General features: G+C 44.8%; 1 protein-coding gene across 4 annotated transcripts; it reads right to left on the reverse strand.

Annotated features, from left to right (window-relative positions):
• Window positions 1-240: 240 nt before the first annotated feature.
• On the reverse strand, window positions 241-26,967 carry LOC119387695 (cysteine protease ATG4B). Of its 4 annotated transcripts, none has more exons than XM_049413610.1 (13): window positions 26,869-26,967; window positions 25,656-25,754; window positions 22,719-22,790; window positions 20,693-20,791; window positions 16,580-16,678; window positions 15,184-15,260; window positions 14,971-15,046; window positions 13,827-13,993; window positions 12,428-12,506; window positions 3,725-3,864; window positions 3,102-3,158; window positions 1,957-2,071; window positions 241-494 (listed from the first exon to the last, which is right to left on the reverse strand). In XM_049413610.1, exons 1-13 carry the CDS (start codon window positions 26,885-26,887, stop codon window positions 430-432), a joined length of 1,164 nt encoding a protein of 387 aa, XP_049269567.1. In that variant the 5' UTR covers window positions 26,888-26,967; the 3' UTR covers window positions 241-429. The 4 variants fall into 4 exon arrangements, with proteins under 4 accessions (XP_049269567.1, XP_049269566.1, XP_037511098.1 ...); XM_049413609.1 differs by lacking the exon at window positions 26,869-26,967 and adding an exon at window positions 26,649-26,712; XM_037655170.1 differs by lacking the exon at window positions 26,869-26,967 and adding an exon at window positions 25,896-25,989 and having other exon boundaries at window positions 14,971-15,050; window positions 15,188-15,260.

A 26,967-nucleotide genomic window follows, 5' to 3' on the forward strand; every position in this document is an offset into this window, starting at 1 on the left:
TTGGCGCAGTTGGCGCAGGAGTGGAATCACTGCATAATGCTATACGCAATGGGTTCGGAAAAAAGCATGGATCGGATTGGGTTGGATTTTTGTTAATGAGGCCAGATTACGCACAGAAATTTCGATTTCTGGGATATTTTCCCGCCAACCGTACAAACGTAAGAAATGGTAGAAATCCAGGAGACCTGGCAGGTATGCAGTATGTGAAGATATCGACCACAGAAATTAACACACGGATAATAATTTTTTGCACAAATACTGGCGATGTATATTTATTAAAAAGTCCTCCTGCATATAAAAAGAAAGAACACTTGATAAGATATTATAGATACAGTAGCCTTGGAGACTCTGCAGCATATCCCCAAAGAAAGGCTAACAGTCAATAAACAGGCCGAGTCTTCAGTGCCTTTTCTTAAAGATAGGTACAACCTAAAGGATCTCAAACTCATCGTCTGAAGTGTCAAACTTGCGCTCTTGCTCCAGAACAGTGAACTCTGCAAAAGATGAAAGCAATTTCTTATTACCCAAGGCAAGGTAGTAGTACTGTATACTATACGTTCATAAAAAAATTGGCACACCGAAAGAATGACCTATAGCTGAGTTGGAGTCGCAGCTAGAAACTCCGTGCTAATAAAATTGTGTGCTTCCATTTCCCAGATTAAGAATCATTTAACTCACTAAGTTACTTTCAAAAACTACTTCATCGTGTCTTTTACACATGAAAGCCTTGGAGATTGGTCTGCTCACATTATGTCGCATAGCAGGGATACTTGGAATTCTCGTCTCAGGGTAACACAAAGATGCCAACCAGCTAAGTGTCCCAAACACTGCTTTAAGTTATGTAAACCAGCTTGAGTTCTTTGCTATTTCTGGCAATTAGCGTATGCCAAGTTTTTCGTTATGCTGAGATGCTATATTGAAAGCTCCCTAATGCCTATGCACTAGTACAAAGGTTCCAACAGTCAATACGCACGATCATTTACTGGTCAAGCAAGAGCAATATTACTGCAGAAGGGTGCAGTTCTATTGCTGCACCCTTACTGTGTGTAGTACGTAAATTGATGGGCGAAATTGGCACTTTCCTCTGATGTTGCTTCCATCACATATGATTATGACTAACAACATATATTGCTGATCTTTTAACTAGAAGTTGCTAAGTATGGAGCAAAGAAAGATATTGTGTTTGCTTACTTTTGCATAAATTAGTCCACAATCATGTTTCCTGTCTGAAGTTACCATTGGTTTAATGTTTTCTGTGCCATATCCCGAACGAGCACAGTTTCAATGCTTTCCATGGAAAAATCAACTTCTACCGCTAATGCTACAATGTATCTTTTTAATCCAATAAAATGCCTTACATCACTATGCTGATGTTATTATTAATTCCCATGAGTTCTCTTGGACTGATTTCTGTTTTTGTTTTTAATTAGTCATCTGTTCATGTATCATGCACCATTTCTTTTTCTTCTTTCTCTTCGCAAATTACAAGTTAACCGTAACCAACGTTTGCAGCTGTTCATGGTCACTTTGAAACTAAGTTAATTGAATAAAACTGAATCATGACATGACAGAACTACTCTTTCCTCAAAGGTGTAGAAACTTTGGAGGAAAATGAGCATAAAATCTCACTCTCTTCTCTCATGTGCTTTTAGAGAACCTGAATTGTTCCAGGAGAAAGTATTTCAAGCAAAAAGGCGCTAATTTTTTAAATATGCAGATTAGAATCATAAAAAGTTATCAGCTCTGGTTTTATCTAATTCAGCACCTTCACCTCCATGTGCCTTCAGGACACAGGTACTGAGCATCCTGGCTCTATAAACACAGGACTGCATTTAGGTGAAACCTTAATTTCTTCACACTCCTAAAATTGCTCTGCCATAAGGACAGAAATATTTTAAAGTTTGCTGTACAAAGTTGATTCAAGTTGAGAAGTAAACCAAAAGAAAGACCACAAACCAGTGCTTTGAGGCTCTTCATCAAGCCGCTGCTGCTCCTCTGCGAAGTCTGGCCATCCGAGAGGTCTGTGCTCCGTGATCTCAAACAATGGCTGCTTCGTCTGGCTAATCAAATGCTGAAAGGCAGGTTTCAATTAAGGAATTGAGAACAAAACTCCGATGAACTAAATATATTATAGGAAAACAAGAAAACATGCGCTTTCTCATCCCATCGTCGTCTTGCTCAACACAAGGTGCATAAACTCTCATGTCAGCACATATGCCATTATAGACAATAAGTGTAGGCAACCCAAAATTAACATTTTGCTATGAAACTCACTAGGTGCACACACAAAAATTGGTGGACGCTTGAGCTTCGCCTTTAAGAGCAGAACGCGATAGCGAAATCGGGCCCCGTGCGCATCGCCTTCAACGGTGCCGCAAGCAAAGGAACATTTGTGTGAGTAACAACGGCCATTTCAAACTATCCTAGAATACCTACTGCAGGTACAGTTCTGAAGTGCCCAATACGCCATAATTCTTCCCTCTGGAAGTTGGTGATGCACTTACTACACGTCAGTAAGGTGCCACGCCAACCTGCATAGCTGCGTACTTTGTAATGGGCAGGCTGCTTTAAACCACTCACTCGTGCAATTCATCTGTTTTGAGGCCTGTTGCAATTCTACGATTCTGCCACGCAATATTACATGCGTTAAGGAGACTCCTCCCACTTTATGACATTCTTATAGCATTTTTTTTACGAAGCAGTTTTGAGCCCTGGTGTGGCTCCGTGGTAAACACCTGCTTGCCACACAGAAAGCCTGGGTTCAATTCTCACTCACACTGAAGATTTTTGATTATTTATTGGCATCTACCTTGAATTTTCGCTCACGGACAACGTTGAATTCTTGCTCACAACCAACGATGCCAACATTGACAGTGGAATTTCTGTGAAACGAGCTCTTCAATGCTATCACGCTAGAATACCCAAGACCTATTATATGCGAGTCTATTTAAACCACAAGGAGTCATAAACGTGCGCTAAAGCGCATGTGCATTTAATTGAGACATGAATATCCCAACATTTATTTTGGTTGAACAGCCACAAATAATGGAACGATTCAGCCAACCTTTTAAGAAGATAACGTAAATAAATAAGGAACTCACCCTGTGTGCCAAGTTGCACCAACTGTCAAACTCTGCTTCTGTTGCCAGGTAGAAGCACTGATAAAGAAAGGAAGCAAGGATTGGACTCCAAAGCATCACTGAAGAATGAGTGAAATGCACTGCACAGTCACACAGGGCAATTTCAATTGCATTCAAGCTAGATCAGAATTAAACCATTCCTTGACTGCACTTTGGTCACTTCCACATCGTAGCCAACCACAGTCAAGAACTTCAATCCTGAATGGCCTCACTGCAGTCCAGTGAGCTCCATGCAACTCGCATATCCCTTTAAGTAAATGGATCCCTGGCAGCCTAGTCTCAGGCAGCAGTAGCAACAACCGTTGGACAAATAAAGTTTATTCAAATCAACTCAATGCAAGTTATCAAACTTTTACTGACATTTTTTTGTGCACAATTGAACCTGGATATAAAGTGTAATGTCAAACTTGGCCTGGCCTGCACTTCGAGTATATTCAACATGAAGTTAGGTTGTATTCTGTATCACAAAAGCCCCTCAAATATGCACTGATTGCAGTTGATACATTACACTAACGAAATATTCTACATGGCTAGTTAGACAGAATGGAGAGACACTAGCATCATCTTGCTGTCTCATTTCTTACTAGAGCAATGGATGGGTCGAGCTGGCCAATGTCCATCCTGCTGGCATGGGCACAATGGTAGCTCTCGTCTTCGGGACACTCTACATCAAGGTCAACAGCAAGCTGTGTGGTGTGTGGGTCCAAGAACACTAGGTCATCACCTAGCCAGAAAGATTAAAGACAGCACCATACATTTAAGATCGCTAGGATCATGTCAACTAGAGCATTGGTTATATTGTATTAAATCTAGGGGTGTGCAAAGATTCGAACTTCCGAATATTTTTCGAAAAGTGTTTGCTATTCGATTCGATTCGCACCAGAACTGGACTATTCGAAGTATTCAAAATTCCGGAAGATAAATATAGTCAACGTCCGATTTTTTGGACTCCCTAGGGATGGCGAAATCGTCCTAAAAATCAGGCAATCCGCAAAAACGAATCCATGCTCTTTTATTCCGCTCAAGTGGTCAAATCGCCACAGCCACGTCCGAAATAGCTGTAATGCCTCTCAGTAAACTTATCAGGCATTTTGGTGTGCACCCAGGCTCTCGTGAATACATTCAGTACCTGCCGCAAAACCCCGCTTAACTACGTGCCAACCGCCAATTGCAAATTTGCATCTCGTGAGGAGCACTGCTGATACTAGCAAAGCGCGGAATAGATTACGGCTCTCTCGCATGGAGCGTTTAGAAACAATGATGCGGAACACAAAGACTGTGGCAAAAGAGCGGACGACTCGTCCGGCTTTCCCCGATGCAGGTGCGCACGTAACGATGCGCACACGCATCGCCAAGTTTCTGCCAATACGCAACATTTGCTGCTGCGCGAAGCCGATCATTCTTAGTTGTGTGCAGCACATCTCCTACTAAGCCAACATTGTCACTGCAGGGGCACTTGCTGTACCGCACGCACGCTTTGTCATGGAAGCGTTCGTGATGCCCACTCCGCTCGTGACCGCACATGGGCGCAGCGATGGCGAGCTGCTTTCGTTCGTGAAGGCAACACGTCTGTGCGGCGCACTTAGCGGTCTCGCATAAAGAGGCAGCATGAAGAGCGGCGCAGCGCGTTCGGGTTATACCACTGTGCTAGGCCACGTGCACTACTGAGCAGTTAGCTGAAGATGCTTATCATAGTGGTCGTGTGCGTTTGCCGCCTGCCGCCATCACGCCTCTGTTCATTTCCAGTGCTTATCCGTAAAAACATCGTCGCACTGCACCGTGACTAACCCCTTCAGATTTTCAATATGCTTCACCCTATCACACTCTGTCATTGCGGCAAAGCTGCCTTTCGCACTCTGCTACGGCTGCAACTATACTCGGGGACAACTTTCTGTGGCAATGAAGGGAAAGCTACGGGGGCGGAGCATCTGCCCATGTACTGCTACACGAAGTAGTCCGGTTCGGCGCGCGTCTCGTAACGCTGTGGAAAGTGATGGCTAGCGTTGCATTTCGACGCAAGCGCTGCTTAGCGTCTAAGGTAAGGGTAAAAGGCGCGACTTTTTCAAGCACGCAAAAACGCAAAGTGACAACGTATAAAGTAAAAGAAATACAAATACCTCGCTTGTGTGCGCGGCGTTCCGTCTCAAAAAGCTACATGTAGAAAATGAAGGAGTATTTTGTATATCTCACGTTGAAAATACGGACGCAATTGTGGGACTACATTCATTAGCGGTAGGATATGTGCATTGTGGCTCTGTAGCTTTCCCTTCATTGCCACAAAAAGTTGTCCCCGAGTATAGATTGACTCACAATAGCGCTGGTTCGAACCTACGAGATGATAGACGCGGCAGAGGTGGGGGGACTTGATTAATGCCGTTTCGGACCTGAAATTTGGACAGAAAGTCCGAGAAATCAGACACCGAAGCATCCAAAATTTCCGATGTTCCGATACATTGACATCTATGGGGCATATTAGGAACTCCGGACTCAAAGGGAGCACACCCCTGTCCACCACATCAGCTGGGCCTCCACAGAAGTTAAAGGAGGAGGAGAGATTGAGGAAATAGCGTGTTTTCTTTGCGCATGTAAAGTGTGGTCAACACCACATTGGTTGCACCAAATCATGTAAATAAATGCAATTCGGCCTCTGCATTGCCTCATTCTTGATAAGACAACTAGGGAACACCACCCCTCCAGCGCTTCACCAACCTAGCCAAAAGAAACGCTTTCATATTGCTGTCTCATAAGAATATGCTTACGGATCCTCTGCAACTTTTCTTTCTGTAATTTTGCTTCGAAGTATTGAAGAAATATATGACAAATATTCGACAACTATTCGAAAAATATTCTATTCAATTCGCATTCACATTTTAATATCTGAATTCACTTCGCACTCAAAATTTTGCCATTCGCACAGCTCTAGTTAAATCTCTATGGCACTTGGGACATGGACACATTAAGGCGATGTAAACATCCCCCTTTCTATGTCCCCAAGTGGTATGCTGCTGCTCCACAGTATAAAAGACAGCCAATGATACAACACCGCAGGTGTTTACAAAAAGCGGCGTACATTTTTCAAAGATGCGAATTGCCAGCTATGAGCCTAACAAGGTGTGGGTTCGAGCTAGTTGGTACTCCATGATCAACTACTTCTTGCGCAAAATTTCTTGGACAGAGGACAAAGCAAACATGCTCAGTTAATATTCACTAAAGAAGTACACTGAAGAAGTACACCTATAAAACTAGCACGCACTTCTTTCACTTGAACACTTTTTGCATCACTATGTCAAAACACATACACGTTCTGGGAGGAGAAACAAATTCGTTCGTCTAAATCAGTGATTCTCAGCCATGAATTTTCGGGGACCCTTGTGGACTGCTGGTATGATAGATGAGGGACCCCTTGCAGTGAGAGAAAGAAGGGTGGGGGGGGGGGGGGTGCGCTCTGTTCTATCTGACTTCTTTTCTGAAACATTTTGCGCACAAAGAATGTATTTATCCTTTTAGAATGTAGCGTGAAGCATGTGACTTTTATTTCAATGGGTCTCCGCGAACCCCATTTGAGAACTACTGGTCTAAATTATGCAGCGTGCCCTGCGGCCTGCCAATACTTAATCCAGGGTTTCCAGGTCCAGGACATTCAGTTCTCACAAAAGAAAATGAAAAGTCATAAATGTCAAGTCAGTACTGCTTTCCCTGGCCGCTCTTGCAAATCTTGCAAGATTGTGAGGTGCTGTCTAGGGTGTATATTCCCAAAACAATTTTTACCATCTCTGTGATCTTCAAAGATTGCTTTTATGATCTTAAAGAATGAAAGGTCGCCTTAGATCTCTATGTTTCAAGGTCACATTATGAGGTACAGGAAACATCACGTGAGCGCGTGATCTGCACGTCTATTTCATCCTTGCGGTGTTCGAATGGATAAAAAAAAATTTTTGAAGTGCCAATGTCACATGACAGGCCCTGTCATGTCACATGCAGACGGGGAAGATTAAAAAAAATACAGCACAGTGGAAGAGGCTAGAGAAGCTTGTAATGCCGCCCGTCATAACTGTTGTTGAGAGGAAGCAGCTGTGGATGAAGATACGGCAGCATCCCGACGAAAGCAACATGCGGACCTAGTACAATACAGGCATTCTGCAAATGCAGAATAGGTGGAGAGAAAGGCCGCTGCTGCAAGAGCATAACAGCAGATCGACAAATCCAACTTAGCTTTCGCCTTCACATTCTTAGAAAGTTCTAAGCATTCCCCGTACTTATTTTTTTTTAATAGCAGTTCATTAGGGGAAGAGTACGAAGAAAAACTTGGGGAACTCTTAAGCTTCGCCTTCAAGAGTAGAACGAGATGGCATAATCGGGCCTCTTTCACATCGCCTTCTCAATTGCAAGCGTGTCTTCACTTCTCGGTGGACACCTCAACTACAGTAAACCCTCGTTACAACGAAGTCGCTTTATTCGAATTATCGCTTTTATCGAAGTGTCACGTAGTCCCGACCCAAATGCGTGTATTTTAGACCGGATTACTCGAAGCATGTCGATAGCTTGCTCTGCTTAATGCGAAGTAACAAGTTGCGGATGCGTATTCACGGCGGCGCTAAGAGCGGGCGAGCGACCGCCCAGGCCGCCGAAGAGCCTGCGCGCTTTTTTCGTCCACGACCCGCGCCAAGCGGCCTTTTCTGCGCTGAGTGAGCAATGTTCGCGCTAGCGTTGCCGGGCTAAAGCGCGCCAGTGCAGACGGCCGCGGCGCCGGTCTCAGCGGCGCGGGTCTTACCCTCCTCCTCCGCGCCCTACTCCGGTACGGAGGCAACGGAGGCGACCGCCGGAGGCACTCATTCTTTGTAAACATGCTGGCTGCTCCCTGCTATGCCACTGGCTACGCCGGTGGTGTCACGTGACCAGTACAGAGCCAATGCCTTGGCGTGCTCCCTGGGTTTTTTCCATCCGTGTTTGGAACGCACTCATGCACGTGTGTTGTGCGAGGTCTGTGTGAACCCGTGGCGTTGTGTGTATGCATCGTGTGTGCTTTTAGTGACCGTCAAGTGAAAATGACACCGCCGGTGCCCGCACGGAAGTGTCTGACATTGGAGCAGAAAGTTCAGCTGATACGTGAGGTGGAAAAAGGAGGCCGGCAGAAGTCTGAAATCGCAAGACAATTCGGAATACCGCCGTCAACATTATCAACTGTTCTGAAGAATAAGGATGCCATACTGGACGGCTTCGAGAAGAGTTTCTCAGCCAAACGAAAGCGCAACCGTGATTCTATGTATCCTGAAGTGGAAAGAGCGCTTCTCGAATGGCTGAAAAACGCTAGAAGTGCAAACCTTCCTGTAAATGGGCCTGCACTGACCGCAAAAGCCGAAGCCCTAGCCGCCCAAATGGGCAAGCAAGATTTTAAGTGCAGCAACGGCTGGCTTGAACGTTTCAAGAGACGGCACGGCGTGTCTTCAAAATCGATCGTTGGTGAGAGTGCAGCTGTGGACCGCGACGTCGTGGACGGATGGCGCAAGCATCGGCTGAGCGCCCTACTTCAGCAGTATGAAGACAGAGACATTTACAACTTGGACGAGGCGGCATTCTTTTACAAAATATTGCCAAAGCGCACGTACACTACACCGGGCGGAACCTCATCAGGATGCAAACAAAGCAAAGAACGCGTTACAGTGCTGTTCGGTGCTAACGCGACAGGGGAGGACAAGCTTCCTTTGCTGATACTAGGGAAGGCGGCAAAGCCCCGGTGCTTCCGCAACGCAACGATACCCAAAGATTGCATATACAGAAGCAACAGACGAGCTTGGATGACCGCAGCCGTTTTCGAAGAGTATGTGCGCCTGCTCGATCGAAAGTTTAGGGCAAAGCAAAGGCGTGTGCTTTTTGTTATCGACAATTGCCCTAGCCATGGCAAGATTGAAAATCTGCAAGCAATCACTTTGGAATTTCTACCAGCGAATACGACCGCGATATTGCAACCCATGGACCAAGGCATTCTTGAGACAACACGAAAGTTATACCGGAAGAGTCTTTTACAACGGATGCTCGTTGCGTACGATGCCAACAAGGGATACAGCATCGACTTACTTGGAGCAGTGCATTTACTATGCCATTCATGGAAAGAACTGGCACCTGCAAAGATTGCAAACTGCTTTGCACATGCCGGATTTTCCCGGTCGCATGCAGAAGACACCAATGACGACTGCGAGGACTGCGACGATCTCTACGAAGCTGCAAACAGCATCGTTGGCGGAGATCTGGAAGGCAACTTTGAATCACTTGCGATGGCTGACGCAGATGTACCCGTCGTTGCCCAGCTACGGATGCCGAAATAGTCGACTTGCTTGGAGGCCCTGATGAGGAAGAAGAGCCGCTAGACGAACAGCCTCGCGAAATACCAACAGTGGCACAAACGCAGGAGATCCTCCGTCTGTTGCGAAATAGAGTGGAGTGCGCGGGCGGCGACCACGACCTCATAATTTGCCTGAACAAACTGGAGCGGGCACTCCTCGCGCCCAGCCGAAGCACCCGACAAAGCCAGCTGACTAACTTTTTTGTGCGTGAATAAAGGTTTGTTTCAATGAATACCACTTCTGCGAAGTTGTCATGGCTAATTTAGCTGTACTTGCTGAGCTTTTATGGGGCAGTCGCGTATATCGAATTACCGCTTATATCGAATTTTTTTGCCGTCCCGTTGACTTCGTTATAACGAGGGTTTACTGTATGCTGCAAGGAAAGCAACGCATAACACAGGCCCTTTCAAACTATCCTAGAATGCCTACTGCAAGTACAGTTGCGAAGTGCCCACTACGCTATAATTCTTCCTTTTGCCAATTGGTAAAATACCCACTATGCGTCTGTGAGGCAACACGCACACCTGCGCATCTGCCCACTTTGTTGACGCTGTCGCTGATGATGATGACTAATTATGCCTGAGCACTTTGTCATGGGTAGGCCTTTAAACCACCCACTCGTTGCACACTTCACGTTTTGGCGCCTGGCGAAATTCTGCGCTTCCGCCACGCAATATTAATATATACTCGTGTAAGGGCAGCACTTTTTTTTCAAAATTTTTGCTTGGTGCGGCCCTTACACGAATCAGGCCGATGACAGCTCACCAAAGGTCTGTACTGTTTCCGCGACAGTAGCAGAGTGTAAGAGAGTCGCAAATGACATTCCAAGAATGTTTTTATTACGATTCCATTTCGCTATCGCTGTCCTCGTTCTCAGAAGAGCTCGCCTCGGCGTCAGCGTCCTCCCAGAGACGTTCATCCTCAGCGCCGCTCATGCAGTTTGAAATTCCAGTCACCTTGAAGCTTTTCGCGACTGTTTCAAATGACACGGCATGCCACGCACTCAAAATCCATGCACACACTCGTTGTAGCGATGCCCGCTTCAGCCGTCCTGTAGGGGTCTTCTCATGATGGCCTCCAGCCATTCATTCCGAGTAGCATCGGCGAAATTCCGATTTAAACGGACGATTAATGCAGACGTCGAGCGGCTGCAGCACACTTGTCAGTCCTCCAGGAATAACGGCCAAGTCCGTACGAGTCGTGGCGAGTCGGTTATTGACACGGTCCGTCAAGTGGCCCCTGAAACTGTCCAGAACAAGGAGGGCTTTCCGTTGTAACAGGCCTCCAGGTCTGTTTGCCCAGACGGTCTTTATCCAATCTACGACGAGTTCCCCGGACATCCAACCCTTTTCCTGGGCACGTACGATGATTCCCTGAGGGAACTTCCCTTTAGGGAGAGTCTTTCACTTGAATACGACATACGGCGGAAGTTTTCTGCTGTCTGCCGTGATGCACAGCATCACAGTGCATCTTTGACGTTCTGCGCCGGTCGTGTGCACAGACACACTTTTCGCACCTTTTAAATCCACTGTGGTGCTTTCTGGTGCATCGAACCACACAGGAGTCTCCCATTTTACACCCTTTATCACCTAATTTATTGACTTAGACAAGAAAATTTACATTGCATTTTGCACTTAATAATGCCATCGAACACCGCATCCGCACATCGGGAGTCTGCTGGTAGCAAGAGACTAACGCAGTAGAAGCACTAAAGTCTTGCCGTCTAGTGTGCGCCATGAAACTTGTGCGATTTGTAGGCCTGCGGTCACAGAGCGCGCTCAGCACTGGTAATTCATGCCCGAGAGCGCAGTTCGTAACATGCGCACGGGAATCAATTCGGTAATTCTGCAAGCCGATATACAGAAGAGGATATTGGCTGTTCAAACCAGTTTAAACGACATTAACGGGCACCTTCAACAGTTTATTCTCATGGCGCACAGGTTTTCATGTGGCACAGTTTTCATACACGCTGTTTTGCCACTGCACCATGTCAGTTGCGTAATCGAAACTTGCAACGAGCACTTTGATGCACGCAAGAGGCATTCCTTCGTGCCGGCTGTGGACTACACGAGCATTTAAGCTTAGCCTCATGACCGGTGTATCAGCCGACGGCCACTTCGCAGTGGAAGTGGCATGCCTTCATCTTTGTTCTAGAAAAAATAAAACTGGCCCTTATACATTCCACACTTCGTTTGCATGAACACATTGCTTACAACACGCAGTGTATGGTCGGTGGGCACTTTACGTGACTCACAGAGTGGCGTATAGTTTATCTATGTAGTATCGCGAGTTTCCCATCAACAGCGATGGCCTTTAATATTAAAGATAATAGGCCAATGCCGTGGGTTAATTCTGTGGTTATGAGCACCTAGAAGCATCATCACCTACCTCCCCACGTTCCCCCTTCCCCACTTCCGACTGTCCTCGTGCTAAGAAAAAGTTAGGGGTCCCGTGGTGCTCTGGAAAAGCCATAAGGTTTCTCCAAGGCCAGAAAGCTTGAGAATCCTTGAACTATCCCATCATCATGCTGCTAGGAGGCGAGAGACACTCCCCTCCTTTGCCTCAACTAAAGTGAGCAAATGGCGCACCTTCCATGCATTCTCCTATGTGCCACTGCCAAGGGAGTGCCATATTTCAAGACGTGAGAAGCCTACCCCTGTATTTTTTTTTCTTCTTTCTATTTTGCTTCATGCAGCATCTCCACTGGCAGCACTGTGTATTCCTCACTGGACCGTGGTCAGTGACCCAATGTCTGCAAGCAACTTTCACTCTTCTCTCGAGGCGCACCTTTCTTGAAATTTGGTACTGCTTGCTCGCCACGCAGATGTTTAAAACTCTTCAGACATAATCGTTCCTGAATGATATACGTACAACGGGTTCATTTGCAAAGCCTAAACCTGTTACGGGGCTGTGAGCCAAACACACTGCTGCGATTGCTGTGCTCACCTACAACACCAATGATGTAAAGCGCATGGTTCGGCTTGCCACCAATGATGCCCAGGGACTGCTTCAGTGCGAACGTTCTCTGGAAAAGTGGAGGCCACAATTAAACCCGGGCTTGGATGTCACCAGTGAACTCGATAAGTAGAAAAGGTAACACATCATGCATGCCTGAGACAATTTTTGAACTTTGTGAAATAAGAACATAGCGCATAAAAGTGCACTGCTGCATACTGAAAGACATAAACGTGATCTTCAAATAACATGATCAGAATAATAAGCTCTTCTCAATTGAAATTTGCACTAATTTTTCCTAACTCAGCTAATAACTCGACCGCTCCATTACATTTCCAGAACTCAAATTTCCAGAATACATGAAATAATTTTTCCAACCTTAAAGCACTTTTCTATTCATAGCAATTAACCCGTCGTGGTCCGTTGTCAGGCAGGGACCAACTACGCAACATGGCCGCAGCAGTCCGTGGTCGGGCACTGCTGGACAAGTTCTTTCGCGGTTGATTCACACATGCATTTTCTTACTACATCATGCGACACCTGTAAAAAAGTCAGTAAACTTCTTTTACTTGAGCTTTGAGTCTTTTAGAGTTGGACCAGAATGGACGGAAGGTGAGAATAGGTTTCAGACTGCAAAGGGTTAACTTAACAGGAATCTGCTGCACCAGTGATAGTGCCATCTTGCCTAACAGCTACCTATGGCTCGCAATGCAAGTTCCCTGCTGCCCCTCCTTCATTTATTTCAGGGACATTTTTAATTCACTCACTAACCTAACTAAGATCCCATAACTACTAATCCAAAGACATTGCCCTTTCTTTGGCTTCTCTGCCAATCGGCAATCTTTCATAAAATGCTACTCTGGTCGCTCACTAACTTCTCAAGCACAAAGGGGTGACCAAGAAAATATCCACAAAGTAGAGCAGACAGAAACAATGAGTTACAGTAAATGCAAGATTATTGTATTTCACTCCACCTGTAGGCAGGAAGCCAGTTAGGGCATTCATTTTTCTCACTCTCATTAGTGCATTTTTTTTTCACACATGACAACAGACCTTTCCAACAAGGGCTCACTGGGGCACTGCAACGTCGCACTTTAAACTGTTTTACTGTTTTAAATAAAAGTGCACCTCGAAAAAACCATCGCGGGGCAGCTGCGACTGCTTCTGTATTCCCTTGACACAGTCCGGAAAGGAGGTGCTCCCTCTCTCCAATGAAATTGTTTAAATACTACTAGAATGTTTTGTCAATCAAGTGCTTCACCTTTGACAACCACTAGTTGGCAATGCAGCACAATTATTCTTTCTGCACGTTCATTTGAAACAAGCCTTCTCTATCCGTGAGCTGAACTTTGCTTTCTGCCCAATTGCACCTTCTCACGTTCCCTCTCACCTTGAGGCCGCAATAATAAATTGGGTTGATTTCACTCAGGCCAAGCCTCAGAGGGATGAAGAGCACAAGAGGCTTCCAAGAATGTGCTCCCGCAGCTGCACCATGCGACTGCGTCCGATTTCTAATGCCATCCTCAGCGTCTGTTGTCTCCACTCTGCATATTTTCCCTGGAAAATAAGAGCAAGAAAAACCACGAGTGACTACTGGCATGAGAAGCAATATACTGTGCAAGCAATTTGAGCAGTGCAAACAGCAGTGAACACATGTAACACTCCTCTAATCTGCATTCATATGAGTACCAAATTAGTTATCTTGATTTTATGGAGACAGCAATTATACAGCCATCCCAACCATATTCCTACTGCCAGCAGCAGTGCAATTAACTGGATAAAGTTTAAAGTGCGAGGAGAATGAGCAGCCTACATACTATGTAATGTTCATCATCTGACGTGCTGCGAGTGCAGGGGTAAACACGCAAGCAAAAACCAAGGAGGATCGTGCCTTGATGGGCACCACTTTTCCATACACCCAATATTCGAGGTGACGTCAGCTTGTGCACCCTGCAACACAGCTGGGAATAGTTTAGCCACAGATGCTCAGCTTCTGGCTAAAAGGTGTTTTGTATTCTTAGAACATGCTCTCCTTTAGGTACCACTAAACACAGGAGGCCTTTGAAATCCCAAAGCCCCATCTTTTGCTCCCTTCTAAGAGATCACACAACAGCACTGACAAGACTTGCACATGTTTTGCTTGTACCATGCGAGTGTACCAAAGAAAAGACTACTCAGTGATTATGATTTGCAAATTCCCCTGCTGTACGATTTAATCCAGATTTTCTGCAAGCCTTGGTAAATGGGGAATTGAGCTTGTAGCATCTTAAATCAAGAGAAGTCCAGAAAGCAACAGCGTTACTACATCCTTTAGCGACAATTACAGTCCTTATGAATCGCCACCAATTTCAGTGAGCTCACCAAGGTCCAACTGATTTTCAGACTCCAAACTTTCAGTCTCGCTTTTGATGAGTAATGAAAAAAAGTTTGTTATATTGCAGATTTTGCTAAACTGAACTTTGTTGTACTGAGGTTCAAGGGCAAGCGATCATTGCCAATACATTGCCTAAAAATCTGCAAAACATTTGTCTCACTTATGTCGTCCATGACTACAACGCTGTCCATGGCAACATGCATAGCAAGGGAGCTCCACTTGTCAAATGTAGACAGCTTCCTGCAAGAAAGCAAAAAGAAGGCAGCCATTTCTGAATTTGTCATTCATCTACTATTCATACCACGGTTTAGTCAACAGAAGACTGCACATGCAGCCTTCCACCAACCAAACTGTGCAAGATGGAGCATGAAACTTGCCTGAGTACGTGAGCAATGGTATTGGGCCCAAACCACTGGCCTACTTCCTTTCCTTCTGAAACACCCATCTGTGCTATAATGTGTATGTGGAGAACAGAACAGAAAAATCACCACTTAGTCGCTAAATGACACAGCAAAATAACAACCTCTGTATAACATATATGTTCCCATGTTTAACGCTGACCTACTGCGAGACCACTGGCAAATACATAAGGACCACCTTTCCTCAAGCATATCTAGCAATCCATATGACCTGTACTAGAATGCAGTCAAGCCGGCAGATGGTAGCATACAACAAACTCTTGAGTGGTCAGTTCAACAATCACAGGCAGAACCTGGCTCATTTCCTGTGTTGCCTGACACTCAGAGTAAATCATTACCTCGAAAAATTAGTTTACCTTCACGGGAAACCAAATGATGCAAAGATGCAATGCGCAATGAATCGCAACAAAGCTTCATTTCGAGGAAATAGTGGTGTTAATATAAGCTCATGGAATTACACATGCATACAGTTAGCTCGATGTATACACAACAAAAACCAAAGAAACAGAAAAAGAACAGGCTATCTTTCTGCCCATAAAGGCACATAATCTATTTCTCGGGCAGATGAATTGATGATTTGCAGAGGCGAAATCCTTCTTGCCCGCCCCAACCTTGTTAATGCTTACAATCAATGAATGAGAGAGTGACACTATAATGCTGGCTGAAATTCAAAATTGTTAGAGCTGTCTCAATTCTTAGACCTCTTTTACAGCCATATCACTGGCTAGGCATAGCCTAGCTTTCAATGATTTATTGTTGTAACAGTCCAAAAGTACTTCTCATGACTTCCACACTATTACAAACATCACACATGAGCTACTCCTCCAGAAACACCTATCACATCAGACAAACATAGGCATGAGCCACACATTACCTATTGTTACAATATTCTAGCACCTATCTCCATGTTCATAGCATTCTACTTTAACTGTGGTGAATGAACATCTATGCATATTTAAACAAAGGCTGAAAATTAATGTGGTAGCATCTACGCAAATGTGCAAAAGCCCTCTGTATTTTTGTAGCAGGTTCAGCCACCCAAGGACTGCCCTTGGAGATGCAGTGGGGAGGCCATTTAAGGAAGTACTCGCTGGCATACATAAGCCGACGTTCTGCCACTATCCCGTTTTCTTCAAGTACACAAGTAGAGGGGCCAACCAGTATGAACGGAGAAGTATTCAACTGTTCATTCAATTTAACAATTCAAACAAAAGCTGAGTGTTCGAGTATACAGTGCCTATGAAAGTCCTCCTTGACCAGAGAAGGAAAAGTCTACCAAACTAAACACGTGTCTCAGAAGAAAAGTGAGTCACTACTAATGTCTTTCTTTATATTAACCACTGCACTCACCAATCTGGTGTATGGAGTAAGTGCAGTTCTTCTTGTCCTGAAACATGCGAAGGACGCGCAGGTATTTCTCGTCTTTTGTTCCTTGTGACCACTGCCAGTCTGCAATACAGATGTCCTGGTCATTACAAGTTTGCACAAAAAGAACTCTCAAACAAACTCGTAACCAGATGTACAGTCGAGCCCGACTATATCGAACCCATTTATATCAAATTATCCCGTATATCGAACAATTTCTAAACACGGTAAATTTACATTGAGAATATATAGCAAAAGTTACTGTTACATCGAACGAAAATAGCAACGACAACCGATATATCAAACTCCATGTGCCTCAAAAGTGCCCCAGCAAGTTGGCTTTCCCTCGCGGTGGCGGGGAAAACTGCCGGCGCCACCCTAGAAAAAGTGGTTTAGACCCGGTTGTGCACGGGCGAACACCCCCCTGCAAGAAATGATCCTGGCCCGCTCGCAGCGCTTACAGCCAATCAGAGGCCGTCGTGCTTTCTCCGAGGTACAGATACAGTGTACTAGAAGTATTCTAGTACACTGTAGTACAGAGGCGGTAGAAGTGAGCGCTATTTTTTCTTTCTTTATGCTTGTGCGCCTGCTGCTGCCTGTTTTCCTCGAGTCCTCATTCAGCGTGGTCCGTGCTGGTGGTGTTGCCTGTTGGTGCTCTGTGAACCTTCGTGTCGGCAGGGAGCTTAAGATCGACTTGCTCGGAGCTCTTTCTATGTTGAGTAGATCGTGGGCAGATGTCACGAAGGAGACGATCCAGAACTGCTTTAGGCGTGCCGGCTTCCGCATGCCTGGTGATGACACCCCAAATTCCGATGACAGCACTGAAAACACCGCAGGTGTTTCCGCCGAAGTTTGGAGCGAGCTGGCAGAGTTCCCGGGAGCTATCGACGGATCGACATTCGACGAGTTCGTCAGTGCGGACGATGATGTCGCCGTCATGGGTGAGCTACAAGATGAGGACTACGTTGCAGACGTCGTGCCGACCACGAGCCAAAGCGACAACAATAAGGAAATTGACGATGGCCCATTGCCTACATCCTCCAAAGTGATTAGTGCACTTGCGTTGGTCCGGCGCTATTGCGTGAATGTGGAAGGTTGCAGCCTCAGCTGCTCCGACTCGTTGGACAACGTGGAGGCGTGTGTGCTGTCGCAGGCAGCAAAGTCGTTGACACAGAAGAAAATCCAGGACTATTTTGTTCCAAAGTAGGGCACGCAAGTAAGCCACCATATTAATAAAGTACTTTTCTTATTGTTATGTGCCTTTGTGTCAAAATCCTATAGCGGGCCTATATCGAATTATGCCATATATCGAACTAATAAACGTTTTTTGGCGAGTTCGATATACCTGGGTTCGACTGTAATTGAAAGAATGATATGCTTTATGTCACACTAATACTCACTACAACGCCTATGGTCGTTAATGACCACCAAACAATAAAATGGCAAAAATACCACAGTCCAGCTGAAAGTGATGTACAGATATGCCAGTCAATTACTACGATCAACTTATCTTTATGTGATGGTGGAGGTGAACATCTTTCAATTCAGGCTCAACGGCATTAAAATTATGTTTCGGAGCAGAGAGGCACATTTGGCAGGTGCCTCTCCACTTTAATAAATAATAATTGCTGGGGTTTTGCGTTCCAAAACAACAATATGATTATGAGGAATGCCATAGTGGAGGCCTCCGGAAATTTTGACCATCTGGTGTTCTTTAACATGCACCTAAATCTATCTACACGGGCCTCTAGCATTTTGCCTCCATCGAAATGCGGCTGCCGCAGCCGGGATTCAATCCCACGACCTTCGGGTCAGCAGTCGAGCACCATAACCACAAGACCACCGCAGCGGGTGCCTCTCTACTTTGCAAATAAATGCACGTCCATCGTGGTAAACAATGTAATCGTAGTTATTGCACCCATTCTGCTGGAGCAGCTCGACGAAAGCTTGGGTGTTTTCCAATACGGTAAAACCTTGAATGTTGTGTTCCCCGCAACAAACCACTAACGGCCCGATGAAAGTGCAACATCAAAACTCACTGCACACCACAAGAACAAAAGAGCTTCAGTTTAAGACCCCAAGAAAGCAAGGCGACAAACTGAATTACACCACATTAGTTCACGGTCGCCGCGTCTTCAGTTTTACGGCATTACGTGAACATTATGCCTGAAGGAACATGCACGACCTGGTACGGTGTCACATACTTCAATAGCCGCTACGCATTCATTTGACACAGTTCTTGCGTAAGCCGGCATTATCACAGAAAACCTACATAACCTTATGGAGTTGGTAGCAGTGCCACGGGTAACTGCAAGCAGCTCAGAAAAGTTGATCAGCCACTTAAATCCAATACTTGTTGCAGCAATGCACCAACCAAAAACATATCGAGTATAAGCAGTAAAACCATCTGTCACCTGCAATTGCTTTCACTAGGAATTTACCATTCTTTTCAGCGAGTCCAGGATGGCAGCTTTTGACTTCAGGATCACGGAGACTATTCAAATGATAACCCAAAACAAACAGCGACGTCCTTATTTTCCCAGATCAAGATCACTTGCAAGATACTAGCCCAGTCAGCAACATCCATTTTCTGAACTATAATGAGATTGCTCGCGTGATAAGTGGCTGAGGATTGAGCTTAGTGCTGTCAAAGCCGTTGGATCAAAGCGCACAAAGTGTGGTACTGTCGTCTTAATGGCTAATTATGCTTGTCGCTTGCCACAGGGTGATAACAAAAACACCAAAATGGGTGCTGATGCAAGGATTTCATGGAGCGAATTGTGGAGCTATGTTGTATAGAGTGCAATGCACTAAAGCTGCTTGGGCAGAGAACATCTGGTGCTAGGTTGCCTGCATGCTCTCCCTCTCCTCCAATCCAGGGATGCAGAGGACAGAAATCAGGTACAATGTGCTGACGTGTCTTCACTTGGTGCCTCTGATTGACACTGCCCTTGGCATGCTTATGGCACTGCATGCCAGAGGTAATGACCAGCCACTGTTGACACCATTCCACTTTGGCGACCCCTCCCCTATCTCTCTCTCACACACACACAAACACACGCACACACTGATAAACATGCATCATTATATAGAGGTCAAAAATACATGGTGCTCTACGCAGATGAATTTACAAAAAAGTAAATTATTCGTTACACTAAGGATTCAGTTATACTGAAGTTTACCTAACGTCCGAAAGCTTCAGTACGTGTCATGACATCATGAAACTGATGATGGCAGCACTGGCATTTCATGACAACTATCATATCAAATGCTACACTTGATAAGATGACTTTGCTGTACAAGCAGTGTGTAGCTTAAAGGGGCCCTGCAACACTTTTTCAGCATGGTCAGAAAATGCTGCCGATCGGTAGTCGAGGCTTCTGAGAACACGCGAGCCAAACATTAGAGCGCAACACGCTGCCTGGGATTGACAACAGATTCGCAAAGTCAGCTAAAAAGCGCTTCCTCTTCTCTCGGCAAAAAATGATGCTTACGGCGTCACAAGCAAGTTCCACACCATTGGCAGATTCGAACATGGCACACTCCGTAGTTACTGCGGCCGCTGCGAGAGGCCAGCACTCGCCCGCGCACGCACGATTGCACTGAAAGTATGCCACGCGTTCAAAGAAAAAAAAAAAGAAAATGTGCTCAAGGTCAGGAGGCGGGCGTGACGTACCTTCTTCTCCCGTGTCACCACCCCCCTGCTTAGCTTCTAGTGCTTTCGTCGGGGCGAGAGAAGAGAGAAAGCAATTAGAGCGCAACAAATCTTTGTAACTCCGCTCGTACCAGACAGATTCTAAACATTTTTGCGGCGTTCGATTCGTGAGGTAATAAGTTCCTTTACTGAGGCCATTCCATGGCTACTTGGAAAAGTGTTGCAGGGCCCCTTCAAAAACAAGTGTAAGTACTCCTTTAATATTCCTCAAGTGCCGGTAATTATTCCTAATGAAATTATCACATCAGCTGTACCATAACTTTTAAAAACTCCAGCTATTGAACCAGTTGACGAAGCTGAAAGCATTCAAATTCGTTTCCTTCCCTTGTTTTATCACCACGAAAGCTTAGGAAATGAAAGAAAGAAGCAGCGAAGAAGAGTACCTTTCCCAAGGTGCCGTCGCATGACAGCCTCGGCAACTACCATCTGGCCACACCGAAGCATACATCCCCAGCCTGTGTCCGAAGTGTAGTCTGTGCCACCTGTGAATACAAAGTGACACACTACATATTACAAAAATTCCAGCACTCTTGATCAGGAATAAAGGCCAAATGACACTACCACATTGTGCCTATGAGAAAAACCCAACAAATTCAAGCCCGTCTCTCAATCACACGACTCACAATGAACAAAATCACAGCGAATGAAATGTACGTGGCAGTAACTACAGCACATGCTATACCTTAATATATAATTTGAACTAGCTACAGAAACCAATTCAAAGTTAAAAATAATGCCACAGTGAGGAAGCGCTGAAGGCTGTAAAATTAGAGATTCAAGTGCTACCTAGGTGTACCCTAGCAGCAGTATGTGCGTTGAGATGTGTATTACTAATTAAGGTTACGAATATTCTAGGAACATTTAAACATATATTACATTAGATTTTAACTAAGCTACATAGAGCTCATGCTGCTGTTCTGGTAAGTAGAGGCAAGCAATGGAATAATAAACGCATTTCTCCTTTTATGATTAAAGCACAAGGCCAAACAATCATAGAGGAAATGCTGTTTCTGAAATGCTAGGCAAGGCGCTGCCAGATAACTACAAGAAAAGCCTGTGAAGTAGGTTTTCTATGGCGACCCACACTGAGTTTGTGACGTGGCGCTGGCTAAATCTTACACAGCAGCTCATGTGGGTTAGTGCTCGTTGTTTCACAATGCTAATTGTTTATTCTACAAGGCAGTCAAATTACAAGTGGTTATACCACAGCGTGTAAAGACGGCAGGACACCCATCCAGAACATCCCATGTACATACTGGGGACTGCATAGGTGACATCTAGCGATAACACTTTGTCGTCACTTTTGAAATGTTGAACATACATATGTTGAACATTTGTATGTGCTACAAAAATGTGTAGGGGGCTAGATGTGTAAGAGTAATCTAGCTTCTAAACTAGACAAGACAGCTTGTTGAAAAGTTGGCTCCAGCAACACCCCCTGTTCAAAGATTTTTCATCTCTTCCAGCTTACACAGAAATAAATACTTTTGTCACTGAAGAGTTTTAAGCTACAAATGATGTTAACTACAATTAAAACTCAATCTAACGAAACCCAATTTTACAAAGCTATTGAAGAAATTCCTATTCTCCCGCAGCTACCGATGAGGTTCAATGTTGTCATCAACCGAAATTAAGGAAACTAACTTGGCCACCAAACCCATATTACCACAGTTTTTCCTGAAATGAGTTAAAAAGCTGTAATTTCTTTCTAATTTTAACAAAGGCAGCTTTTCTTCGTACATGCGCTCTAATGCTATCATGCTAGAACAACTAGGTGTCTTAGATACGGACCTAGCTTTATTTTAATGAGGCTGCATGCCATGACCATGCACTGAACAATGGATGCAGCAGTTGGTAGCACTCTTATGCATCAGAAGGTGATAAGGGCAGCAATAGTTCCGTTTGTTATTTCATGGTTTATGCGACCCATGGCACTGATCATCTCCATGCAACTTTCTTGCTTGGCCTGCTCGCACAATCACATTTGTTCTCTGCGTCTTTGCCTATCAGCAGCCTGTAGTAGCTTCACATGCCTGTCTACATGGCTTGCGTCACCCAGACGTGCAGCCTCCCACACCTGAGCCCCCTTTGCAGACTTTTCAAACGTACAGGCATGTGTTGGTGGCAAAGCCAATGCCACGGTAGCTTTAGGGGTCACTACATTAAAATTTTAGATTTCAATGGATTGAAAAATTTCTTTCTCAATTTTACGGGCTCCCTAATTTAATTAAACAATACAACACTGGCCATCACTTCGTTAAGTCAAGCTTGATATACTGCTAGTCTGGAATAATGAGAGCACTGCATCACAGAAAGCACATCCTCTTAGACAATGAAACGAAACAAAAGTCTCAAATATTAGACTACTGCAAAATGCAACCTGAAAGAAGTCACACTGATATTTCTCACTAATTGCTGGGAAGTTCTTGCGGTAGGTCAGCCAGATCTTTGACGTTATATTACTCCTCAGGTCATCGAGTTCTGAAACAAATGGAGACACAATTTTCAATTTGACATTTGCAAATTCCATGACAGACTAAAAGCACACAGTTCAATGAGTTTCATGCAGTAATCAGCACAACTCAAACAAATCTGCAGTGTTCTCACTTGACAGTGTTGTAGCCGTGTGAGCATGGGACAGCCCAGTAAAAGCTTTTTTAATGGCAACAGGAGTTCGTTCAGGTGTGCAGCCTAACAAATGTGCTGCTGATCTGGCTAATATGCTTGCTCAAGAGATTACAGGCATACTAGATCAAATAGAATGAGATGGCCTGTACAAGTGGCACAACTGTCTTGTTGCACGGTGGGGAAAAAATGCTCTTAAATCACTGCTAATTAATTTTCATGGCATGTTTTCAAGATGACGCAATATATGGCTTTCATGTGTGCTGTGGTGTGAGCAGCTGCCTTGCGGCTAAATATATATCTATGTTACTATGTAACTATGTTACCTATGGTTTTGGGATGTTAGACCCCATCAATTTTTATTATTATTATTATTATTATTACGTTACTTTCAATAAAATTCAGCTGCAAGTTGACACTTGTTCTTTGTCGATATTCTTATGCCATGAAAAGTTTACACTGCTGTACACTTAAGTAATGTCAGGCATGTTTACAACTTTTGCAAAGAGTAGTAATACAGGGGTAGTATTCCACTAAGTGGACAGTCCATTTAAGCACATAAATATGGGATAGGGCTTGATAATATTATCTGGGGTCTTATGCGCCAAATCACAATATGATTATGAGGCACGCTGTAGTGGAGGGCTACGAAACTTTCCATCACCTGGGGCTTTTCAAACATGCACCCAGATCTGACACTCCCGTTACTTACGAGTGCAGGTGGCGCGTTCACGCACCACCGAGGGCTAACATTTCATAGAGAAGAAACCCAGTGTTGAGCCATCACTGTCATGTTGGCTTTGCTCCCTCGGGATTCCGAGATCCCGCCTTCTTTGCAATCACCTCCATCAGAATTTGACCGCCGTGGCCAGTTTCCAACGTGCAACTTTCTGGGACAGCAGCCGAGCAGCGCAGTCACTGTGCCAACATGGCAGCTAACACGGCTCGATAGTCGGCGGTGGCAATTGGCACGAGTTCACCTGCTCTCAAGTTCTAACCAAGCAGACAGTGCTTAAATGGTCATTCCACTTAGTGGACTCTGTACCCAACCATGTGGCGCTAGCTTTATTAGGGCAAGTATGCTGAAAACCACCAGGAACTGTGGTCGTTTAACTGGCATGCTTTAGGTAATCCAATTTCAAATGCCTCCAATTTGCAATGCACACGGACTATAGGTGGTGCACGAGGTTATCCAAGATGGCGGACCGAAAGAGTATAGAATTGTCGATTGCACATCCGTGTCGTAGCACGTCTGGCTTTTTCTCATCCTTCTCATAACACGCCGACTGTGTTCTTAATTTCAGAGTTTATTCAATTTGACCACGAAATGCTGCCTCCTTCTATAAAGCTGTTATTGGTAGGAAACATTACGGGACACCTTCAAATTGACGAAAAAATATCCGGTGTGTAATTGAAGGCAAAGAAGTTTTGAATGCTACAGCCATCTAATTTCCTGTGGCATCAGGACACGCAGTTTTTACGCTGTTACGAATTAAGGACTGTGTTCGCAGACATCCCAGGTTAGAGGGAAGCCTTATGAACTGAAGTTTATTTTGGACGGATACAGCAGTATCAATTGTATACGCTGCAGCCGCAGTGGCTGCACAAGTATCCACGCCATGCCTGCCATCTCTTCCCGCGTAAATATAAATACTTAGCGCGCAGAACCAGAAGTGCATGCGTGCTTGTTATCTTTTCGAATGGCGCATTTTACCACCTTATCTAAAAGATTTTTGTGACATGAAGCGTATCTATAGAACAAACGCTGTGTCTTGAGTGTAAAGTATGCTTAAGCCAGAAAATGCACGCGGATAGTGTTTTCGAGTTTCAAGTTCAAAAGGGCCAGTGCAGGCAAATATTCCACACAGCTAGCGAATGGCATGTAGCTGTGAACCTTGTTACGCTCCGAGGCAATGAGCTTGGCAAGTTGAAGAACGCGCTTCAGCGTGCCATCCATATCTTTTGTTGGTTGCTGTTTCACCTGCCACTGATACAAAAACGAAGGTAGGCAGTGCATGCAGGGGTGGTCAGGCCTATCTGCGATTGAAGTTCACTGAATTGAGCAATGCGAATTTGATCACATGTATCGTACTATACCTTAGTTAGAAAACAGCGCCTGCATGTGTTCCGCCTTTCAATCCCCACAATGTTACTGGATTTTTAGTAGGGCATCAAAACTGTCTAAATTCCTTCACAGTCCTGCTGAATTTGTATGATGCAAGCGCAGTGTTGAAAATGGAGCCCATGCATCTTTCACAGCTCAGTTGATATACTGAAGCATGCAACACATAACGTTGCTCTTAACTCTTTTTTTTTGTCGTGACATAGACAGAACCTGCTAACAAAACAGAACGAGGTGAAATGCAAGAGGCACCCGCATACTGTGTGATCTCAGTGCACGTTAAAGAACCCAAGATGGTCTAAATTTTCCTGAGACCTCCACTATGGCGTGCCTCATGATCATATCAGGGTTTTGGCACATAATACCGGAGAAATTATTGATATTAACAAAACTGAGATGCGTCCATGCATAGAGAGTCACACGACAGCATTGCACCTATGCTCTCTGAAGTAGTGCTCTCGCTGACACTACATGGCACGACTGTACGTGTGCATTGCAAATAGCATTGTGAATGCCGCAAATTCTTAACCACAATATGGTGACCGCACCATCACGTGAAACCTATCCATAATGTATAGTGATAAGCAAAATCGACTGACCATGAAATGTGCTGTACTTTGTTCCCAATATATATACAGGTTCTTCAGATGGCTTGAAGTCGTCATACTCTACAACCCCAACTTCATAAGTTAGGGACGCTGAAATGCAACAACAAAAAATAAATAACAGGTACATTTTCTAAAAGCTCTTTCCATATTGCTCATTCGAAAGCTCCTCTTTGCGATGCAACACGAATATACTGGCAACAAACATACACTAGCTTTCCTTGAAGCACTCACGTCGTAAATACAGATCCCACGTGCTTCGGAAACACGCAAGCTGTTTTCGCAACATATCACCTCTGCCAAAGCAGACCATCACCCAATAACTTGGGTACAAAAACACGCATGCACATTGCCTTACAAGTCAAGTTCATCTTCACGGCCACGCTGCAAAAACGGGGCAAAGAAAATCTTGTTACAATGTTCCGCAGCTTCAGTAGATAGGGCTAACGGTAGAGAGACGGTAAAAAGTCCTGCAAGCTAACACTTGTTAACAGCACTCGGCACGAACATCGGAAGTGACAACATTTGTGAAATATCTTTGCAATATGTTTGACAATGAACAAATTAAACAATGACCTGCATTAGGTAACGAAATATGACTGCTGTGAAGTCGCGGCCGTATCTTCTGTCAAACTGTTTCATTTCATGCTTCATTATTGAACCATGCGCTGTTTCCTTGCAAACTTAAAACCATGCAGCACAACGAACGACAGGCTTGAATGCCGAGACCATAACAACACTTCGAGTCTGTACAGCGTTATCAAAAGTAACGAACGCGAGTGAATGCCACCGCTACGAACTGTCACAAAAGACTTCGAAAGTCCGTGAGACAGCGAATGTAAACAAACACGTCATTCTGTGGAAGTGGACAAAGGCTGGTTCGAGGACAGGAAAAACACTTTACTTCGGGCAATGTAAACACGTCCGGCGAGAAACGTTACACATTACAATATACGTTCGCGATGAATGCGTGCACATGGGCAAAACCTTTTGTGATATGAAAAGCTCCGAGATGACAGCTGATTATCCAATCCATGGTGACTCAGTTTTTGAGCAAGTGCTAAGCCAGCTCATAAACGTTATGCCCGCGTGTTTTGACTTCGAACTATGGTAGTAAACACTCATGCAAAGCTCAAGTTGGGTGATAGGTGATGGAAAGTTGGACACAAAGGATAGGAAAACGCAGGATCAGGTGAGGGCAACATACCATTGAAAACATCAGCCATTCTTGAAAGGCAATGGCTTCATGTTTACCGCGATGGGGTTGACGCAAAAATGAAAAAGAAACCAAAACTGAGATTTGAGG

The sequence above is a fragment of the Rhipicephalus sanguineus genome, chromosome 3 (assembly GCF_013339695.2).
Source record: "Rhipicephalus sanguineus isolate Rsan-2018 chromosome 3, BIME_Rsan_1.4, whole genome shotgun sequence".
NCBI classification, from domain to species: Eukaryota; Metazoa; Arthropoda; class Arachnida; order Ixodida; family Ixodidae; genus Rhipicephalus; species Rhipicephalus sanguineus.

Excerpts from the sequence above, each read along its gene's own strand:
- LOC119387695 (XM_037655170.1), bottom strand. The coding sequence starts at position 25,974 with ATGGTCTGCTTTGGCAGAGGTGATATGTTGCGAAAACAGCTTGCGTGT. Across the intron at positions 3,159-3,724 it reads TCGACCCATCCATTGCTCTA|TGCTTCTACCTGGCAACAGA; the intron begins GTAAGAAATGAG and ends TTTCTTTATCAG. Across the intron at positions 495-1,956 it reads TGAAGAGCCTCAAAGCACTG|AGTTCACTGTTCTGGAGCAA; the intron begins GTTTGTGGTCTT and ends CATCTTTTGCAG.